General features: G+C 59.0%; 1 protein-coding gene across 5 annotated transcripts in view; it reads left to right on the forward strand.

Moving 5' to 3' along the window:
* The first annotated feature begins 2228 nt into the window (after positions 1–2228).
* Positions 2229–21645, forward strand: part of WIZ (WIZ zinc finger) — a 59404-nt gene continuing 39987 nt past the window's right edge. For all 5 annotated transcript variants that reach the window (XM_072848345.1, XM_072848343.1, XM_072848346.1 and 2 more), the window contains exons 1-2: positions 2229–2591; positions 8497–8951. In XM_072848345.1, the coding sequence (XP_072704446.1) occupies positions 2236–2591; positions 8497–8951 (811 nt within the window). In that variant the 5' untranslated portion in view covers positions 2229–2235. The remainder of the gene's footprint in view (positions 2592–8496; positions 8952–21645) is intronic.

Below are 21645 nucleotides of genomic sequence, written 5' to 3' on the forward strand. Positions count from 1 at the left end.
CTTGGTTGTGTCCTGCCACCGCTCGGGGCTCTGTCCCCAATCCCATCCTGTCCCCAGCACCCTACGCTTGCCTGGGGTATGCCAGGACCTGGGGCAGTGACAGGGATGGCAGGGCCATGGGGACCCCTGGGGACATGGTCATGGAGACACTTTGGGCCAGCCATGGGCATGGCAGGGCCATGGGGACATTTTGAGGACACGGTCATGGGACCCTTTGGGGCAGTGACGGGGATGGCAGGGCCATGGGGACCTGGAGCGGGGCCATGGGCACCTGGGGAAGTGACAAACATGGCAGGGCCATGGGGATCCCTGGGGACACAGTCAAGGGGACCTCAGGCAGTGACAGAGATGACAAGGCCATGGGAACCCCTGGGGACATGGTCATGGAGACGCTTTGGGCCAGGGATGGGGATGACAGGGCCGTGGGGACCCTTTGGGACAGGGCCACGAGGTCCCCTCAGGGATGGCAGAACCTGGAGCAGACCCACAGAGACCTGGGGAAGTGACAGAGGTGTCAGGGCCATGGGGACCCCTGGACAGGGCCATGGGGACACTCTGGGAACACGAGGGCCATGGGGACACTTTGGGATAGGGCCATGGGGACACTTTGGGGACAACAGGGCCATGGAGACCCCTCAAGGCAGGGCCATGGCGTCCCCTCGGGGATGGCAGATCCATGGGGGACCCCTCAGGGCAGGGCCATGGGGACACTTTGGGGACAGCAGGGCCATGGGAACCCCTGGGGACAGGGCCATGGGGACACTTTGGGGACAGCAGGGCCATGGGGACCCTTTGGGACAGGGCCATGGGGACACTTTGGGGACAGCAGGGCCATGGGGACCCTTTGGGACAGGGCCATGGGGACATTTTGGGGACAAGAGGTCCATGGGGACTCTTTGGGACAGGGCCATGGGGACACTTTGGGGACAGCAGGTCCATGGGGACCCTTTGGGACAGGGCCATGGGGACACTCTGGGGACAGCAGGGCCATGGGGACCCTTTGGGACAGGGCCATGGGGACACTCTGGGGACAGCAGGGCCATGGGGACCCTTTGGGACAGGGCCATGGGGACACTTTGGGGACAAGAGGTCCACGGGGACCCTTTGGGACAGGGCCATGGGGACACTTTGGGGACAGCAGGGCCATGGGGACCCTTTGGGACAGGGCCATGGGGACACTTTGGGGACAAGAGGTCCATGGGGACTCTTTGGGACAGGGCCATGGGGACACTTTGGGGACAGCAGGTCCATGGGGACCCTTTGGGACAGGGCCATGGGGACACTCTGGGGACAGCAGGGCCATGGGGACCCTTTGGGACAGGGCCATGGGGACACTCTGGGGACAGCAGGGCCATGGGGACCCTTTGGGACAGGGCCATGGGGACACTTTGGGGACAAGAGGTCCACGGGGACCCTTTGGGACAGGGCCATGGGGACACTTTGGGGACAAGAGGTCCACGGGGACCCTTTGGGACAGGGCCATGGGGACACTTTGGGGACAGCAGGTCCATGGGAACCCCTGGGGACAGGGCCATGGGGACACTTTGGGGACAGCAGGGCCATGGGGACCCTTTGGGACAGGGCCATGGGGACACTTTGGGGACAAGAGGTCCATGGGGACCCTTTGGGACAGGGCCATGGGGACACTTTGGGGACAGCAGGGCCATGGGGACCCTTTGGGACAGGGCCATGGGGACACTTTGGGGACAGCAGGGCCATGGGAACCCCTGGGGACAAGGCCATGGGGACACTTTGGGGACAAGAGGTCCATGGGGACCCTTTGGGACAGGGCCATGGGGACACTTTGGGGACAGCAGGGCCATGGGGACCCTTTGGGGACGGCAGGGCCACGGGGACCCCTTGGGACAGGGCCATGGCGTCCCCTCGGGGTTGACAGGACCCCCCTGGGGTCCCCTCAGGGCCACCCCTTCCCACACCAGGCAGACCTTCCCCCTCCGCCCCCCCAAGATGGCCGGGCGGCGCCGCCGTCGCTCATCGATGACGTACAACCCCGCGCCGCCCTCTCTCCCCCCCTCCCCCTCCCTCCTGGAAGGTCGCCGCGCCGCCTCTCCCCTTCCCTCCTCCCCCGCCACTCCCAAGATGGCGGCGACGCCGAGCTGCCGACGTCATCAGCAGCGCGCCGCGCGGGTCGGGGAGGGCGGAGGGCGGCGGCGGCGACGCGCAGCGGCCGCTCCGGCGGGGCGGGCGTGCGCGGCGGGGCCGGCGCGGCCCAACATGGCGGCGGCGACGGCGGCAGCAGCGGCGGAGGCGGCGCTGGGACCCCGTTCGCCGCCCCCAAGATGTCGGCGGCGGCCTGGTCGCGCGCGGCGTGACGTAGTCAGGCCCCGCCGCCGGGAGGGGGGCGGGGGAGCGGCCGGAGCGGCGCAGGAGGCGGCGGCGGCGGCGGCGGCGGCGGCGGCAGCGGCGGGACCGGCCGGGCCCCCGGGGGGGGATTTAAAGGGACCATGTCCCCGGCGCGGCGGCTGCTGTGGAGGCCGGAGCCGGGCAGGAGGCGGCGGGGGCGGCGGTTGCAGCAGCGACGCCGCTGAGGAGGAGCAGCCCGGCGGGCCCGGCCCCGGGGGGCCGGCAGGGTGAGTGCCCGGGGCGGGGGGGGGGCCTGGCCCGGCGGGAGACAAAGCGGAGCCGCTACCGGGGACCCGCGGCTGGGTCGGGGAGGCGACGCTGACCCTCCCCTCCCCGCGCCCCCCCCAATACCGGCCCCGTCCGGGGTGCTGAAACGTGGGGTGGGGGAACCCGGGCGTCCGGGGGACCCGGGGCCTGAGGTAACCGGGAAGGGACCCAGGCGTCGGAGGAGGGGGGCGAGGACCCAGGCGGCCCGGGGAGGGCGGGCATGGGGGGAGGGGTGATGGGGGGTGATGGGGGGACCCAGGCGTCCGGGTGGGCATGGAGGAGGCGGGGAGGGGGACGACTGTGCCGAGGAGGGGACCCAGGCGTCCGGGGTGGGGGGCGAGGACCCAGGCGGCCTAGGGGGGGCTGTGGTGATGGGGGGGGACCCAGGCGGCCGGGTGGGCGTGGGGAGGGGGGGGGTCTGTGCCGAGGAGGGGACGCAGGCGTCCGCGACAGGCAGGGGGGTAGGTACAGGCAGGTGCCGGGCAGCAACACCGGGACACCGGTACCGAGTGGCGCCGGATTCGGCATCCAGCGACTGCGAACGTGGGGAGAGGACGGATCCAGACCCGCACTAACGCTTCCCCTCAGCCCTTCCCGCGCCGGTTCACCTCCACCGCGATCGCCGGTACCGTTCTTGCGCCGGTGGACGGAGGCCGACCTCTGCCGAGCTCGTTAACCGGGGTTAAACGAGCATCCGGCGATGGGCGACCTCGTAATCTTCAGCGGGAGCTTTTCATCTCCCGCTTCCACCGGCCGGAGCGGTGTCGGGGCCGGCGGGGGGCTGTGAAGGCGGCGGTGCCACGGCGTTTCACCCCGTGCTGGGGATTGGCAGCGCCGGTGGGTTCGGTGGCAGGTTTTGGCGCGGTGCCACGGTGCCGGGAATGTTTCCTCTTCCCAAGCAGCTCGATGGTGGGGAGCCGGTCGGAGCCCAGCCGGCACCACCGCCGTACGGCACGAAGGCGAGAGTGGTGCTGCCATCGCTCGGAGCAGCTTTCGGCTCGTCCTGGCACAGCTTGATGCCACTTGGAGCAGCTTTTGGCTCATCCCGGCATGGCTCGACGCTGGATTTCCCTTCCTGGCACGTCGTTTAAGAGGAGCTGGCGCACAAAGCGTCTCCGCTCGACACCGCGAAATCTCCCTCTGGCAGCACCGGCGACCCTGCAGCCGAATTCCCCGAGGATCCCAGCACCGGCAAAGCCCCGCATCCCAACAAAACCCCTCGGCACAGGATTTGCCGGCTTGTAGCCACGACCGTCGGAGCAGAAATGGAAGAGCTCCCTGGGGCACGCGTCCTTTGCTCATTATGGCTCCGGGATGGTGGAAAAAAAAAAAAGCCACTTTTCTGCTAAACGAGCTCGTTAACGCCGGGGAGGAACGTCGCCGATCGCTTGAAGCTTCCCCGCAGAAGGAGATCATCCGGGATCTCGGCTCGAGTCCTGGGAGCTTTCCGGATCCTCCCCGAATTCCTCCCGCGTCGAAATCCAGAGCGCTTGCTCCCCTTCGGAGTTTTCTTTGTGGGTGCGATGTGTTTTGCGTGTAATCGGCGTCGGTGCGAGCGTGCTGGACCCTGCGCGCTTGGTTGTGGCCCGGGATGGAGCGAGGGAAACCGGTGCCGCCGTCCTGTGTCGCGGCTCCGCTCTGCCACGCGAGGAAGAAGAAACCACACAGGGGAAAAAACACGCGGCTAGAGTCTGCCCAGTTCAAGCGTGCTGGGAGCGTGCCAGTCCCTGCAAGCTTGGCCGTGACCTGGCATGGAGGAGGAGAAGCCAGTGCTGTCCTCCTACATCGCGACTCTGCTCTGCCAGCAAGGAAAAAAACCAAACACGTGGGGGGAAAAAAACCACGCGGCCGGAGCCTGCCCGGCTCAAGCACGCTGGGAGCGCGCGGGACCTTGTGCACTTGGCTGTGACCTGGCACAGAGGAGGAAAAAACAGCATTGTCCTCCTGCGTTGTGATTCTGTTCTGCCAGCAAGGGGAAAAAAAAAACAAAAAACAAACACGTGAGGGGAAAAAAACCGTGTGGCTAGAGCCTGCCCGGCTCAAGCACGCCAGGAGCGTGCGGGACCGTGCGCGCTTGGCCGTGACCTGGCACCTGGGAAAAACGGTGCCGTCCTCCTGCGTTGTGGATCCGCTCTGCCACAGGAGGGAAAAAAATCCCCCAAAACACGTGGGGGAAAAATATGTACGTGGCTGGAGCCCGCCTGACTCAAGCGTGCCGGACCCGACGCGCTTGGCCGTGACCCAGCATGGAGGGGGAAAATCTGGCGGCCGTTCTCCTGCGCCGTGGCTCCGCTTTGCGGCACGACTCTCCCAGGGAGCAAGAAAACCACGCGAGGAAAAAACACGTGGCCGTTGCCTTGCCTGGCTCAAGCGCGCCAGACCCTGCGCGCTTGGCAATGACCCGGCATGGAAGAGGATAAACCAGTGCCGTCTTCTTGCGCCGTGTCTCCGCTGTGCCGCGTGTCCCTCCGGGGAGGGGGGGAATAAAAAAACCATGCAGGGAAAAAACACGCGGCCGTAGCCTGCCCGGCTCAAGCGTGCCGTGAGCGCGCCGGACCCTGCACGCTTGGTCATGATCCAGTACGAAGGGGGGAAAAAAAACCAGTGCTGTTTTGCGGCACGGCTCCGCTCTGCCACAGGTTTCTCCCAGGGAGGAAAAAAAAAATCGGGGGGGAAAAAACACGCGGCCGTAGCCTGCCCGGCTCGAGCGTGCCATGAGCGCGCCGGACCCTGCACGCTTGGTCACGATCTGATACGAAGGGGGAAAAACCGGCACCGTTCTCCTGCGTCGTGGCTCTGCTCTCCCAGCAAAGTAAAAAAAATAAAAATAAAAAAACCCAAAACCCACGGCGGGGGTGGGGGGAGGGAAACCCACGAAGCCTTTCCTGACCGAAGCGTGCAGCAAGCGTGCAGGGTAACCCACTGCAGAAACTGTGCCGGGAGCCGTTTGGCCTGGGGAAAGGCCCCTTCCTCTTGACTTCCAGGGAAGGCAGCGATTGTCCCCACTTAACCGGTTTAGCATTTAAATTGTCCCAATTCTGCTCCGCCTTTGCATGGCTCTGGGGCGATGGGCTGGGGGAAGGGTTTCCGCAGTCCGGCTCCCACCCTTGAAGCGAGCAGAGCTTGGGAAGCGAGCTTGGGAAGCGAGCGGAGCTTGGGAAGCGAGCTTGGGAAGCGAGCGGAGCTCGGGAAAAGGCTTTTTAAACTTTACGGTAAGCGCTGGGGTCTTTTAGGGTGCTGGTGTGGAGCGAGCTGGGAGGGGGAAAAAAAAAAATCTCTCTTTTTTGGAGAGCTTGAAAACACCCAAGAGGGTTTTTGGGGAGGATGGTGGGTTTTTAGGGAGCGCCGCCGGCACGGCAGATGGATGGATGCATGTTTTGGGAAGGATAAAAGGGAAAACTTTTGAAAAATTTGGTTTTTTTTGGTGAGCAAGGTGGGGGATGCAGCAACGATGTGTCCCCCCCCAGTCTGCGCCAGATCGTGTTTGGTTGGGTTTGGGGTTTTGGTGGGTCGAGGTGCCGGTGGGTGATGCTGAGCCCGGTGTTGGGGTGCGGGTGGGGGATTTGGCGTCGTTCCCGGCGCGGGGGTTTCGGCACGGCTGCGGTGGGACGCGTTTTGGTGAGGAAAGATTTGGACGGAGCTGGCGAGCGCGGTGCCGAAGGGATGCTGCGATTTATCGCTGGGGAAAGGAGCCGGCGGTCCCTGAGGGATGCCAGATTCTGTCCTGGAGTTGGCTTGGCTCAAACCCGCATCCCAAAAAACCTGCAATTTTTTAAAAGAAACCCGTTTTGTGGGTTTTTTCACCCATTCTCACCTGGATGGATCCTCCCGGCTTGGGAATGTGCTGAGGTCTCCGGCCGGGCTGAGATGTGGCTGCAAATAAAAAGGCAAAACTCTGCGATGGCTTTTCCCCCTGGCATCCCAGGTGCTGCTGCCTGTCCCCTGCCTGTCCCCTGCCTGTCCCCTGCCTGTCCCCTGCCTGTCCCCTGCCTGTCCCCTGCCAGCTTTGCCGGCACATTGCCACCATGCACCCGGCACGTTGCCGTGCCTTTTTATTTCCTTGCAGCGGGACAACACATTTTGGGGCAGCTTCTCGCCGTTTGACAGCACGCCGGGAAACACTGGGAGAAACGCCGGCACCGTGCCGGCTGCTGGGCTCCAATCTTGCCGGCACTGCGCGATGTGGAGGCTTCTCTGACGCTCCTTGCTGGCACAACGGATGAGCCGCCATGGCACGATGGGAGATGCGGTAAAAAGGGAATGCCGCGCGTGTCCGACCGGATTTAAGCCGGACGGTGGTTAAAGATGATGCCACGATCTGCTGCTTCCCCCGACAAACTGGTGTGGGGAGAGCGGGCGGCTTTGTCCCGGTGGAGCATCCCTCATCCCAGCCCACCAGCACCGAGCCGACACCGCGGCAAACCCCTAAACATCCACAAATTTGGGGTTTGCTCCCCAAAAACCCTTCATAGACTTGGGCGAAGCGTCAATGCGGCACCGCTCTTTGGGGTAAGAGCATCCCACCGGCACGGGTATCGGGTGCCGTGTCAGGGCAACGCTGGTGGAATATCTGTACAAACCGAAGCCAGCTGGAGCAACCGATCCTCACGGAAGAAAGACGCCGGCACACGGAGCCAACGTTTTTAATTTATTTAATTGAATTTCTATTTTCACTTCTTATTGGGAAACTAACCCACGTCGGCTCCAGGCATCGTTCCCTGGGGAAGCGACCGGCACTGGCTGCTTCGGGGCGGGAGAGATTTCAGGGTGGCGTTTTGGGGTGGCCGCCAGGCGTTGGGGTTTGCTCCATCGCTCTCCTCCCTCGGCCCTGGGGCGGGGAAACATCTTGCGCCAGCTCGAATAATTCCCTCTTCATTTGCGTTCTTTACCTTGAAGGTATTTATAGTCTCTTCTCTGCCTTCTCCTTCCTTGCCGGGGTAAATTTAGCTCCTTCGCTCTCCTCCTGTGCCTTTATCCTCCGGTGGAGCTGATAAGCCCGGCTTTTTAGCGCCTCTTTCCTCCTATTTTTCCCTTCTCCACCCGCCCGGGTCAGGATTTGACCCCCCATCTCTGCCCTGCAGAGATCAGGATCCTGAGCACTCTCCTTTATTTCTCCCAAAGATTTGATTTTTCACCCTTTAACCTGCAGCAGCGTCGGGCGGTGGAAGACGTTTTGGGGTGACGGTTTATTTTTGAGGGGGTTCCGCACTTGGGTGGCCAATACCTGGTTGTCCCCAAGCCCTTCGAGGGGTCCCCAAACCTTTCAAGGGTCCCCCAGCACGAAGATACCACTTAGTCCCGTCCGCCTGAATTCGTACGGGAGAAGGAGGCAGCACGGCATCCCCAAAATCCCCCCCGCACCCCGGTTCTGGGGGGCAGCCACCCCGATTTTGGGACAGCCGGCAGCGGTGCGAAACTCCCAGGGGTGCAAACTAGCACCTTTCCCAGCGCTGCATCGTGGGGCTTGAATTTTTTGAGGGATAAAGAATCAATTTGGGAGCGATTGGGGTTTTTTGGGGAGTGCGTGGCAGAGGATGGAGGGGATGCTGTTCCCCCAGCAAATCGCAGCGGGGTGGGGGGGGAAGCTTTATACTGGGGAGCCGCGGCACCTTTTGGGGTCCCGCAACTCCGGCAGGGACCTGGCACTGTGTTGGCTACCGGCAGCATCAATTTTTGCAAGGGCAGAGCGATGGGACACGATGTCTTGCCCGGCTCTGGGACACCGAGAGCTTTGGTGACCACGGCGAGGCACCGAGACCGTTGAGTTTCCCGGCACGGGCAGAGCCACAACCGTTTCTCCTCCACCGCAGCAAAATCCAGCCTCTTTTCTCATTTTCTCCTCTTTTTATCTCTTATTTCTTGTAGATTTTGCCGGCAGTCCCTGGCCGCCAACCCTCCTGAGTGCCGGCGCGGTGTTTTTTTCCGAGTGACACAGCACAATCGGCGAGGGATGGAGAAAGCTGTCCCTAATTTCTCAGAGCGCCAAGGAGATGGAGGCAGAGCCCTGTTAATGACACCGGAGCCAAACAAAGAGACTTTTCCTGCCCTTGAGTGCCCCCAAGGCGAAGAACGAAGAGCCGCTTTCCTTCAAGATGCAAAAAAGCCCCTGGAGAACCCGGCTTTATCTGGGACGTCGGTGGAAACGGAGACGGAGCTCGAGGAAGATGCTTTCTACACCGCGGATGATCTGGCAATGATGAGCAGGGAGGGGAAGGGACCCTCCGGCGCCGAGCTGCGCCCGTTGCAAGAGGACCCCGACGTCTTCTCGTCACTCTCCCATCAGGAGCCCGACGTCGCCCTGGAAGCGCACGACGTGGCTGGTAAGTCCCCGGTCGGCGCCATTGGTGTGGCTTCTTGGGGGACGGGGACGCGTCCTGGTGCTTCGTGCGTGCCCGGTGATGCTCGGGTTGATTCGGTTGGTTTGCCTGGTGGTCGCACCATCGCGCCGGGGCGGTTTGCGGTGGGCGTTTGCTCTCTTGGTGTTGGAGATGTTCCCCAACTCTCAGCATCTCGCAGTGAAACGGGAGCTGTGGTACGGTGAGAAACACGTGGATTTGGTAGAAGGAGAAATGAGGGTGCGAATGCCGGGCCGGCATCCCCACGCCGCTGCCTGGCTTCAGCACCGCAGACAGGCACAAAACCCGACGGTGGGTCAAGCCGGTGGCTGTTTGGAGACCCCTCATCCCCCTGGTATGGCGTTGGGACCCCAAACTGATGGCGTCCCCAAACGGGGACACCTTCCCCATCCCCGTGCAAGCTGGTTGCGCTCTACCACGTGTCGGTGTGGGACCGGTGCTGCGTCGGGAGGGAGCAGATGGGGGTTGCGCCACGGCGGCGGTGACCTGGGTGTTTTTTGGTCTTGCTGGTGAAGCTGCGGCTGGGGCGAGCAGAGCGAAACCGTTGCCACCTGCGCCTCGCTGAATTCCCCTCTTCTCGAAACGGAAACGCTCCTCCAGCTCTGCCGAGGGCGGCTGCACGCTTGCAGGGCGAAGGCGGCGTCCTCTGCCTCACCGCTCCGTGCTGTGTGGGTGATGAAGGGCGAGGAGCTCCGGCAAGGACTGGTTGGTCCCCAGTGCTGGTGTGGAGCTATACTGGGATGTCCTCGGCATTGTGAAAACCCTCTGCATGCTGGATGCTCTTGCAGGGGATGTCCTGCTATGGGGTGGGGGATCTTTGTCACCTGTGGGAGACCTCGTTGGGTCCATCCCTGGCTTGGCTCCGGGAAAAACTCTCCTCTGAGGGCTCTTTGAGCAGGGAGGATTGGTTTGGTTGGAAGGAACCTTCAAAGATCATCCACTCCAACCCCTTGCTGTGAGCAGGGACGTCTTCCACCAGATGAGGTTGCTCAAAACCCCGTCCAACCTGACCTTGAGCACTTCCAATGATGGAGCATCCACACCTTCTCTGGGCAACCTGGTCCAGTGTCTCACCACCCTCATCATAAAACGTTTCTTCCTTATGTCCAATCTAAATCTGCCCTCTTCCAGTTTAAAACTGTTGCCCCTTGTCCTACAGGTCTTGGTAAAAAGTCTTTCTCCATTTTTGTTGTAAGCCCCATTTATGTATGGAAAGGCCACGAGAAGGTCTCCCCAGAGCCTTCACTTCTCCAGGCTGGATGACCCCAACTCTTATCAGCTTTTCTTCATAGAAGAGGTGCTCCAGCTCTTGGATCATCGTCGTGGCCTCCTCTGAACCCGCTCTAACAGGTCCTTCTCCATGGGGCTGCTCTCAATCCCCCGGTTTGTGGTGCTGGGGATTACCCCAACCCAGGTGCAGGACCTTGCATTTGGCCTCGTTGAACTTCATGAGGTTCACGTTGGCCCACTTCTTGGCTCATCAAGAAGTCACGTTGGCCTGTCGGTCCTTCTGCATGACATCCCTTCCCTCAAGGTATCAACTCAGTTTGGTGTAGCCCACAAACTTGCTGAGGGTGCGCTCAATCCCAATGTCCGTGTTGTTGATGGAGATATTAAATACTATTGGTCCCAGTACGGACCCTTGAGGGACACCACTTGTTACTGGTTTCCACTTGGACATTAAGATGTTGACTATGACTCTTTGGACGCAGCTGTCTGGCCAATTCCTTATCTATTGGACGTGGCTGCTGCAAGTTGTCTGTAGATCCCCAGTAGTCCAATGTCTGTCCCCTGCCTGCTTTGGAGGATTAACCCTCTCCTGCCTCAACTTCTCCATCATTTCAATGCCAAACGGTGGCCAGGTGCCTCCACCATCCCGAGTCCTACTTGAACCCCTCCATGCGTTTGCAGCCCTCCTGTCCTTCCCCATCCCTGTGTCCTCACTGGAAAACGAGGTGGGTGGTGGCCACGGATCCCACCATGGCTGGTGATTTGCCTCGTTAATTGTCCCCTGGCTGGTGGGTGGCTTTTTCCCCAGCTGGAAGCAGTAACAGCAGTGGAGTTGCTGGCTGTGATTCTTCTTCAACACCGTGAATGAGTTTGCCCCGTCTCCCCAAACACCAGTTGACTTAAAACCTTATCTCCTGGTGCAGGCGACCTGTTTGGTGAGTCCCGCTGTTATTTGCCCACCACGAGGTGGGTGGGGAAGGACCACGTTGCATCTGGGAAGCTTTTCAGCTCTCCGTTCCTTCACCATGGTCCACGGGTGGAATATTAGCTCCAGGGGATGGACACGGGTGTTTAAAGATGATGTTTAAAGAAGGAGGGAGTTGGTGCCCCAGAAATAGTGAGGGCTGTGTCGGGAGGTGGAGAATGTCCCCATCCGGGTGTCCATCGTGGATCTGGGTAGGTGGTGGGGCTCAGCTGGTATCTTGGGGTTCTTTGGGTGGACCCAGCTCCAGCCCTGCTCATGGGCAGACTTGGATACAAGCCCCCATCGGTTGAAAAACTCGAGATGAAATGGCCCCAAATGCCCCAAAACGGGGGCCGAGACTGGCACGCCGGTCTAAGGGTCTTGTGGGGTGGGAAGACCCTGCAGAAACACTTGCGGTGCCACCAACCTTGAGGTTTTGGGGCTCTTCTGATGCTTCCAAGAGCCTCATCACAGCAAAATTATCCCGGCATCTGCCAAGTGCCGCCAATCGTGAGCCGGAGGTGGTTTGGAGCTGCCGGTAGGTTTCTGGAGCCAGGCAGAGGCCAGGCTGCTGCCGGGAGGTCAAACGATCACCGGGAGAGATGTTCTCCTGATGAGGGTGGTTTTTTGGGGTGTCCCCAGCGTGGAGCATCCCTCCCGAGGAGCGGTGTGTCCTGCTTGCGTGCCGGAGAGCGCCGAGCCGGTGCCAGCGCTGCCGACGGAGGGTGGCACGCCTGAAGGATGGCGGCATGGGAGAAGAGGTGAAAGAAGAAACCCCACGTTGCCGCTCGCCCTGGTGCCGGTGATCGCGCCAAGCGAGCGGCAGCCGGGCTTTGCAGCGCGCGGGCTCGTTAACGGAGGAACGAGCGCCGTGGGCAGCTGCTCTGTTCTGCCCGACTGAGCTTTGAGCCGGCGAGGAGGAAGGAGCCGCTGCCGGGGATTTCCCATCCCCGGTTGTGGTACCTGAACCATCACCCTGTTTTTGGCTGGAGGCACCCTGAGTGATGGGGGCTGGGTGCCACATCCCACGGGGACCCTTCCTGTGGCTTTTTGGTGGTCTCATCTCCCCTCCTAGCTCTTCGGGGGGATGCTTCGGGCTGCGCACTGGGGTTTGGTGGGGTTTTTTGGGGTGCTGTGCTGCCCAAAATTCGGGTAATTTGTTGTTGCGGGCTGGAGATGCTCCAACCTTTGTCCCCTTCCTATTTTGGGGCTCCTCCCTGGCCCCCCCCGGGGTGAAGGGGGCATGCCGCTTCCCTGTGGGACCCGGTGGGGCAGGATCCGAATCGCCAAGCCTTTATCTCCAAGCTGTGGTTCCCTCCTCGTTTCCCGAATCGCCGCCGCCCTTATCAACCCGCACCCAGGGTTGGTTTTCCTCCCTGTAGCGGCGCGGGGATCGGCAGGGCGGTTGGAGCCGCGGCCCATCAACGCGTCGAGCTTTCGCTCGGTTCTTCCTCCCTTGCACCGCTCGTGGCATCGCCTTGGCTTGGGGCTGCCCGGGGAGGGGCTGGTCCCCTCCGTTCCGCCCGTCACCCGGCTGCGTGTCCCCGCTGGCAAGGGAGCACGAGGACGGAGGTTTCACCGGCGGTGAGGGGTCCTGCCGGTGCGTGGGGACGGAGGAGGTTGGAAGGGGGATCTGGTGGCTGGGGGGGGTGGGTTGGGGTTGTGCTTTCAGCTGTACGTGCGGGAGGGACGGCACCCGGCTCCTCCCGGCGCTTGGGGATGGAGCCACGAGGTCCCCGATGCGGGGACGTCCTGCTCTGGGGATGCTGTGGCAGCGTGGGGTGTCACAAGGTCCCCGATATGGGGACGTCCTGCTCTGGGGATGCTGTGGCAGCGTGGGGTGTCACAAGGTCCCCAATATGGGGACGTCCTGCTCTGGGGATGCTGTGGCAGCGTGGGGTGTCACAAGATCCCCAATATGGGGATGTCCTGCTCTGGGATTGCTGTGGCAGCGTGGGGTGTCACAAGGTCCCCGATATGGGGACGTCCTGCTCTGGGATTGCTGTGGCAGCGTGGGGTGTCACAAGGTCCCCAACAAGGGGACGTCCTGCTCTGGGGATGCTGTGGCAGCGTGGGGTGTCACAAGGTCCCCGATATGGGGACGTCCTGCTCTGAGGATGCTGTGGCAGCATGGGGTGTCACAAGGTCCCCGATATGGGGACGTCCTGCTCTGGGATTGCTGTGGCAGCGTGGGGTGTCACAAGGTCCCCGATATGGGGACGTCCTGCTCTGGGATTGCTGTGGCAGCGTGGGGTGTCACAAGGTCCCCAACAAGGGGACGTCCTGCTCTGGGGATGCTGTGGCAGCGTGGGGTGTCACAAGGTCCCCGATATGGGGACGTCCTGCTCTGGGGATGCTGTGGCAGCGTGGGGTGTCACAAGGTCCCCGATATGGGGACGTCCTGCTCTGGGATTGCTGTGGCAGCGTGGGGTGTCTGGGTCCCCGATATGGGGACGTCCTGCTCTGAGGATGCTGTGGCAGCATGGGGTGTCACAAGGTCCCCGATATGGGGACGTCCTGCTCTGGGATTGCTGTGGCAGCGTGGGGTGTCACAAGGTCCCCGATATGGGGACGTCCTGCTCTGGGATTGCTGTGGCAGCGTGGGGTGTCACAAGGTCCCCAACAAGGGGACGTCCTGCTCTGGGGATGCTGTGGCAGCGTGGGGTGTCACAAGGTCCCCAATATGGAGACGTCCTGCTTTGGGATTGCTGTAGCAGTGTGGGGTGTCACTATGGTCCCCAACGCGGGGACGTCCTGCTCTGGGATTGTCATGACAGCGTGGGGTGTCACAAGGTCCCCGATGTGGGGACATCTTGCTCTGGGATTGCTGTGGCAGCGTGGGGTGTCACTGTGGTCCCCGATGCGGGAGTGTCCTGCTTTGGGGATGCTGTGGCAGTGCGTGGTGTCACCAGGGTCCCCAGTGCAGCAGTGTTCGGTGTCACTAAGGTCCCTAACACAGGGACATCCTGCTTTGGGGGTGCTGTGGCAGTGTGTGGTGTCACCAAGGTCCCCGATGCAGCAGTGTGTGGTGTCACAAAGGTCCCTGACACAGGGACATCTTGCTTTGGGGGTGCTGTGGCAGTGTGTGGTGTCACCAAGGTCCCCAATGCAGCAGTGTGTGGTGTCACAAAGGTCCCTAACACAGGGACATCTTGCTTTGGGGGTGCTGTGGTGGTGTGCGGTGTCACCAAGGTCGCTAATGCAGGGACACCCTGCTCTGGGGATGCTGTGGCAGCGTGTGGTGTCACCAACATCCCCGATATAGCAGCATGTGGTGCCACAAGGTCCCCAGTGCAGGGACAACCCGCTCTAGGGATGCTGTGGCAGTGTGCAGTGTCACCAGCGTCCCCGATGCAGGGACAGCAGGATGCTCTGGGGATGCTGTGGCAGTGTGGGGTGTCACCGAGGTCCCTGATGCAGGGACACCCTGCTCTGGGGATGCTGTGACAGTGTGGGGTGTCACTAGGGTCCCCATGGCATCGTGCAGTGCCACGAGGTCCCCAATGCAGGCTCGCCACGCTCTGTGGATGGCGAGTCGCTGCCACAGGCTCACATCCCCGCCACTGACCTCCGTCCAGGAGCTGCCATCTTAATTAACCAAATTAATCAAGGCAAAACATGCGTTGATTTAATACGAGAAGGGTAGAAGAAAGGAAACGGCGTTTGCGGTCCTGGCGTGAGATTATTGACCCGAAATCTGCTGTTCCCGCCACTGGAGCTGCCGGATACGTCTTGATTTAGCCGAATCTTCTCTTTTATGCCTTAAAATGGGTTGAATCGACGGTACAGGATCCGAGCGAGCTACTGAGGGTCGGCATCAGGCTCTTCTGCTCCCGGTCGCATCGGAGATTGGGTTTGATTTGGTCTCGATATTTTACCAACCCCGGTGTTGATCCTGGTTCTGCAGGACAGGATTTTATCCATCGTATATTGGATTGGAAAGCCCAAACCGATGCACGCCGTGAAGTTCGACCGTGTGCCAAAGTGGGACAACTGGGAAAACACCCACTTCAGGTATAAACAGCTCATGTGCTTTAGCTAAAAAGGAGTGTTTTCATCCCAAATTGCTTTAATGACCTGCTGCCCACCCGTGATGGGCACCCTGGGGCTTTCCTGTGCTGCAGGCGGTGAAACCCGGCCGCAGCATCGTTTATTCCCAATTTAGTGCTTTTTATGGTTATTTTGATTGCGATTGTGGGAAAGCCGCTCTCGGTTTAGTTCAGGGCTGTTTCTAGCTCGGGGCGGGCGGGGGGGAAAGTAGGGTTTGGGTTTTTTTTTAGGATCCGGGTGACTAAATAAATCCACCGTGTCTTTTTTTTTTTTTGGAGGCGATATGAAAGGGCTGGCGGAGAACCAGAGCCCGTGGGCTTGTTCGGCACCGTACAGCACCCTGCACCGCCTCGTCCTCTTGCAGGGGGGTTTCTAGGAGGAGCAACCCCCCCCAAACCCCTCTCCCCTTGGGGGGAATCGCCCCTTTGAGCTCCCCAAAGGCTCCTCAAGCTTTGGCAGCGTCAGGCGGCGTGGCAGCTTGGGGAGGTGGAGATAGAGAAGTTTTTACAGACTTTTTTTTTTTTTTCCCCCCTGCTCCATTCAAGAAGAGATGATGCCACGGAAAGGAGGTAGGGGAGGCGCTCACGGCGCCGGGGTTTTAATTTATACAGGTCTGACAGCGAGGACAATACCCAAGATGGACTGCATGTGGCAGGGGCTGAGGCTCAGCCTTTGTCCCACCTCCGTGTCCCTTTTGTTTCTCCACCTATTTTATTCCCCCTCCTCACTTCTCCTTTCTTTTTAATCCCTTCTTCTGTGTCCCCTCTCCATCCTTCTCCCCTTCCCCCTCCAGACTTGACTTGCAAGAACTGCTGTTACGGGCCAAGAGCCTCTTTTGATTCACCGCTCCGAGCACCATTAAGGAGCTCTTGAAGTTGAGATCGCTCCTGGGAAAGGCTGATCCCAACGCTCGGAGATCCCCTCCCCTCTCCAGCATCCACGTGCACGATCTGATTATTTTATCTATCTATCTATCTTTTTTTTTTTTTTAATTCCCTACTGGAATGAAACTCAAGAGCCCACTTGAGCCCAGAGCCACGTATAAGAGCCTGGGGAAGGATGCTCAGAGCTGTGTTTACCTCCACTCCCGTCATTGCCCGATGCCGTCGGGAAATCGAGGGGCCGGACACGGCGTTCCCGGGGCAGAGGTGGGCTCGGCGCCGGCCGCCCACGCAGGGAACGACGCCGGGGGAAGGCACTGGCTTGTCGCACCAGCTCAGTGCTCGCCAGTCCCACGGGCTGTAGGTTGTAGGTATTTTTTTCTTTCCGAATAAGCTCTCGGAAAGTAATTAAATGGCAGAAATAAGCCGTGGGGTGTGACGGTCACCGGTGCTGCACGTGTTGGGAAGTTGTCCCCATCTGTGTCTCCAGCCTGGAGTGGTTTGGGCATGACCCATCCTTGGGTCGGCAGTAATTTGGGTTTTAATTGCCACTGGGGAATAACGATGCTCACCCGCTCAGCCACATCCCCCTCCGTGGTGCCGAGAAGAGTCTGGTTTTGGGGTGCCGCTGCCCGGAGGGTGATGTCTGGCTTAAATTATCTTAAAAAGGGATAACCTCAACCTGCAGGGCTCCATCCGTGACTCAGTTTCTCCTTGCAACCCTGGCAAAATCCTGCTGCCACGGAGAGAGGGATTTGGGCCGTCTGCTTGGCTCTCCCACAAACTGGGGAGAAATCCAGCAGGATTGGGGGCAGTGGGAGCTCTGCAGCATCTCTTTTTGCACACTCATGGAGCATGTCCTCGTAGACGTCCTCAGTCCTGGCCTCTGAGATGTTGCCACCTTCATCATCATTACAGCAAAGCTCGTTAGATGCCACAGGGGCTTTTCTAGGGGTGTCCTGCTAAACGGGAGCTGTTCTCCAGGCTGAGCATAAGGTGCTGTGGGGATCTTGTGGGATGAGGGAATGGCCGGGATGAAATTGCCTGAATTTGGGTCATTCTGGGGTTGGTGGCACCGGTAACAAAGCGCCGTGGGTTGGGCTGGCTCCTGATCCACGTTGCCACGTTATCCAGCTCCCCACCCACCCTGGAGCCTCTCCAGGGGGTGGCTTTCACCCCCCAAAACATGCTCATCCTCACTGTGGGAGGTGGTGGATGAAGGCTGAACGCCTCTCCAAACCCGCTGCCTTCCTCCAAAAGTCCCGAGTATCCTTTCGGAGGGGATGGGAGCGGGGAAGAGGGCAAAGGTGGTTTTTCTTTGCTCGGAAGAGCAAAGTCTGCATGGAGCTTAAATAATCAAACCGCCATGGAGCGGATGGAGATAAGGAGGAAGCGGCTGGAAAAGCACTGGTGGCAGCTTGGCTGTACAGTAGAAATCGATAAATCCCGGCAGCGGGTGGACATTGCGGTCCAGGGATGCCCGAGCAGGATCCGCAGCACATGGCTGGGTGCTGGGCTCAGGTTTCTGCTCATGCTGGATCGAGCCCTTTGGATGTTGAGGGCTGGAAAAGCTGGGTTTAAGCTGTATGGCATGGTTTTTCCTGGCTCGTGCATCAAGGATTTGGAGACGGAGACGTGCCGGGTAGTTCGCGGGTACAAGGTGTTGCAAAGGGCCGTGTGCGCTGCTAAAATTGGGTTGCAGGCATCAAATATTGGTGCAAATGGCAAATCTTCGCCGGTTGCTTTGCACGGCCCTGAATCGGGGCGTCGGGTGTTGGACGGAGCCGGGAGGTGGCCCCGAATGGGGCTGTTGGGTTTTGGATGGAGTTGGTGCACGGCTGCGCTCCCCGCCGGGACACGTACGTGCCTGTTAGGGCTTGGCAAAGCTCCCCTAGGACTTGCACACTGCAGAGCTGATCCAAACAGGTCCAGCCCTAAAAAAAAAAAAAAAACCCAATAATTGCCATTTTGGAGCCATGCATCGCTATAGCACAGCCGCCCTCCGGAGATCTCACTGGTACCTTTGAGCGTGGCCAGTCTGGCGATAAATAAAATGACTTTGCGTTGTGTTGATCTGGATGATGATGGGTGGATGCGTGTGGTCCAGTTGCAATTTCATATTAAAATACTGAAAAGCATCTGCACCCAGAGCCATGCTGGGAGCAGTTGGAGAAAGGGAGATGATTTTAGGATGCGTGATATTTTAATGCCGGTCACCGGGATCCTGCGATAGGGACCTCTGATGGAGCATGAATCAACCCCGTGGGGACACGGGTTGGCTGGAGATGTGCTAAAGTGGTGGCATTTGGTGGCTGTGGTTCACTGCTGTCCTCCGGGGAAGGTAAAGGATCCTGCACGTGCCCGAGATGGAGAACTCATGTCCGGAAATTGCGCAAAATAACGGTTTAACATCATTTCACCGCAGCTGAAGGAACATCTCTTGCTTTGCTCTTGGTGGTGTTCTCCTGTCCCCGAGCAGGTCACCGGTGTCGGGCTTGTTTCGCTACGAGCAAAGAGGTGGAGAAGGGAAGCGGCGTTTGGGGCTTGCATGAAGGGAGCGTTGGTCTCTTAAACAGTGGTTTCTGAAGAGCAATATCTGCTGTTGCTCAACTGTTGGTTGAGTCCGTGCATCCGTCTTGGTCTGAGCTGCCCCAGCCAGCGGTCGTACAGCCCCGTGCCCAGGGAAACACCAAAAAACCTCCAAGAAATTGGTCCTTAAAGTCTTCTGGTAGATGTTCATGTGGTTTACAAGCCCAACCCTTAAGGTAGAGTTTACTCTTCCTTAACCAAGCCTTAAATTCTTTGTTATGAAGCGTGCGTGGTGGTCTTGAGATGCTGCCGTCTGTCCCACCTCTTCCCGATCGTTGTTGTTCCAAAGAGCATCTGGATGACCCTTGTTTGGGGGTAGGGACTTGCAGATGGGAGGCAGGAGCAAAGAGCTGGAGCAGTTGGTTTACGGGAGCCTGGGGAATAAAATTAACAGGATGAGGAGCTCAAAGTCTACTCAGCCCTTGCAATGCTGGGGTTTGTCCTAGATCTGGGCTTTGGTGGGATCATGAGACCTCATGGCACTGTCCTAGTTTTAACTGTGAAGCATCGGAGTGAGTTTTAGGGGTGTTTTGGGGGAAAATGTGTCGTTCTTGCGAGGTGAGTCCCCACGTGAAGCGCTCCAGCGTAGGAAATCACGCTTTGGTTTGATCTTGGGTTGAGCAGAGAGCTCCGGGTGCCTCTAAACCTTTTTCTGGAGTGGAGTAGCTCACGTGTAGCCCATCCCAAGGTGTGTTTGCCAACTGCTGGGCCATTTTTTTATGGTCCACCTTTGAACTCCACCCAGAAAAGATACACAAGTCATGAGATCAGACACCCAACAGAGGTGCAGCTCTTGCTTAATCTTGCCTTAACTCTTCAGGACAGTCCCCGGTGCTTGCCTTAACTCTTCAGGACAATCCAGTGGCCTTTTCTGAGGTTTCTTGCATGGGCGAGGGGCTGCCCCTGAAATCGTGGCTGTTTTCCAACGTTGTCTTCTTCCTCGCTGGTGTTGGGCTGAGTTTAAGCTGTTGGCTTTCAACCTCTCATAACCGGGAGGTTGAGCTCACAGTCCCAGTAACCTTCCTCACTAGTTACTGCTTTGTCAGCCTCTTAGCCTGCGAACGGTGCCAGGAAAGATGTCATGTTGTTGCCTAGCAAATAAATAATTGAATACTTGAGTCCAAGACAACAGGCAGGGCTTAGCTGGAGCTGGGACGTGGAGTACAGTTGGAAACCCTAAAGTTGCATGGAAAAAAACCCACGCTACGTCTCGTCTAACGCAGGGGTAACAAAGCTCTTGGCCGTGAATCTCTTCCCAAAGACTTTTGGGGTTAGTAACTATCCACCCGTGCCGTGGGTAAGCACCAAAATAAGGATTTGATGGCAGCGCAAGGGTTGTGTTGAGTGGTTGCTTGTGAGCACGGTGATGTCCTTATGGGGTGGGATGGTGGGTCACAACGTGGTCCTCAAACGTGCCACCAAGAGAACAGGGTGAGTGTTGTTGAAGGCGTTTTCTTGCCGTGGGTGGTCTTTGGTAACACAAAACCGTGGCCCTCAATGGGCAAGGTCTGTGGTGAGGAGGGGTCCTGTCTGGTGCCCGGTGGTCCTTCTCGGGGTGCTGGGAGAAGGCTTCACACCCACGCTTGTTTGCGGTTGCCCAAGGCACAAAGCACCTGCCGTGCCCGTCTTTCGGTGTCTATAAATAACCTCCCAAATCCAGCACCCCCTGAGCAGCCTCTCTCCCCTGTGCCGTCGCTAGTGCTAACTGGGCCACGGTTTAAAAATAAGCCGGGGGCAACACCGGGCACAGCCGTGGATTCTCCTGCTGCCTTGCAAAGTAGGACATGGCCCAATCCTTCTTCTCCGCTGGGCATTTAAGGGCAGGAAAGGTGCCGTACCGGGTGCAAGCCTGTTTTTTGGCCATCCAAAGTCAAGTTCTTGGTTGGGGCAAGTGGGGGGGTAAATGTGATGTGGCTGCAGTATTGGGTTTTGAGGGGCAGCTTGCTTCTGTCCTACAGCCCAGGCTGCTCTCCTGCTCCACCCAGGCTGCCAGATGTCTGGAAAACCTCAGCAAGTGGCCTAAATCTAATTTTTTTTTTTCTCAATATCGGGGGAGATAAAAGCTATTCAGGAGCATGTAAGGGATAAGTGGCTGTGGCAATGACCCCTTTTGCAAGAGCAAACTGCTGCTGGGTTAAGCTGGGGATGGAGATACCATAACCTTCTCCCAACCCCAGCAGAAATGAGCTAATGCTTCGGCACGAGGCCACGTTAATCCTTCTCTGGAGTTTGCTGCTGATGAGAAAATGAAATTCATGCTTGCACTGTGCCTCCTGCAGCACCGTGTCTGGCTGGTACTGTAAGGGATAACAAAAAAGGGAGGTTTTTTTAAGTATGTTAACAGCAAAAGGAGGACTGAAGAAAACATTGGTCCGTTACTTGATGAGGTTGGTCACCTCATAAATAGAGATGAAGATAAAGCAGAGACATTTCATGCCTTCTTCACCCCTCTCTTTAAGACCAGTGATGGGCCCTGGGACCCCATGGAGTTGGGTTGGAGTTGGGTTGGAGGACCACAACGGGGGGAGCTGTAAGCTCCCGGTTGACTTTGAACTTGTATGGGATTTGCCGCAGCAACTGCATGCACGTAGATCTACAGGTCCCGATGGGATTCATCCCAGGGTACTGGGAGAGTTGGCCGATGTTCTTGTGAGACCTTTCTGTTATTTCTCAAGGGCCTTGGGACTCTGGAGAGGTCCCAGTCAATTGGAAGCTAGCAAATGTTATTCCGATTTCCAAGAAGGGCAAGAAAGATGAGCCTGGTAATTATAGACCTGTCGGTCTCGCTTCGGTGCCTGGTAAAATTATGGAGAAGGTTATTCTGGGAGTTATTGAAAAACACTTGAAAGACGATGCAGTCATCGGGCAAAGCCAACGTGGGTTCATGAAGGGAAAGTCATGTCTTTCTAACTCAATATCCTTTTGTGACAAGGTTACCCACCTC

This window comes from Ciconia boyciana, chromosome 31 (assembly GCF_034638445.1).
Source record: "Ciconia boyciana chromosome 31, ASM3463844v1, whole genome shotgun sequence".
Lineage (NCBI taxonomy): Eukaryota > Metazoa > Chordata > Aves > Ciconiiformes > Ciconiidae > Ciconia > Ciconia boyciana.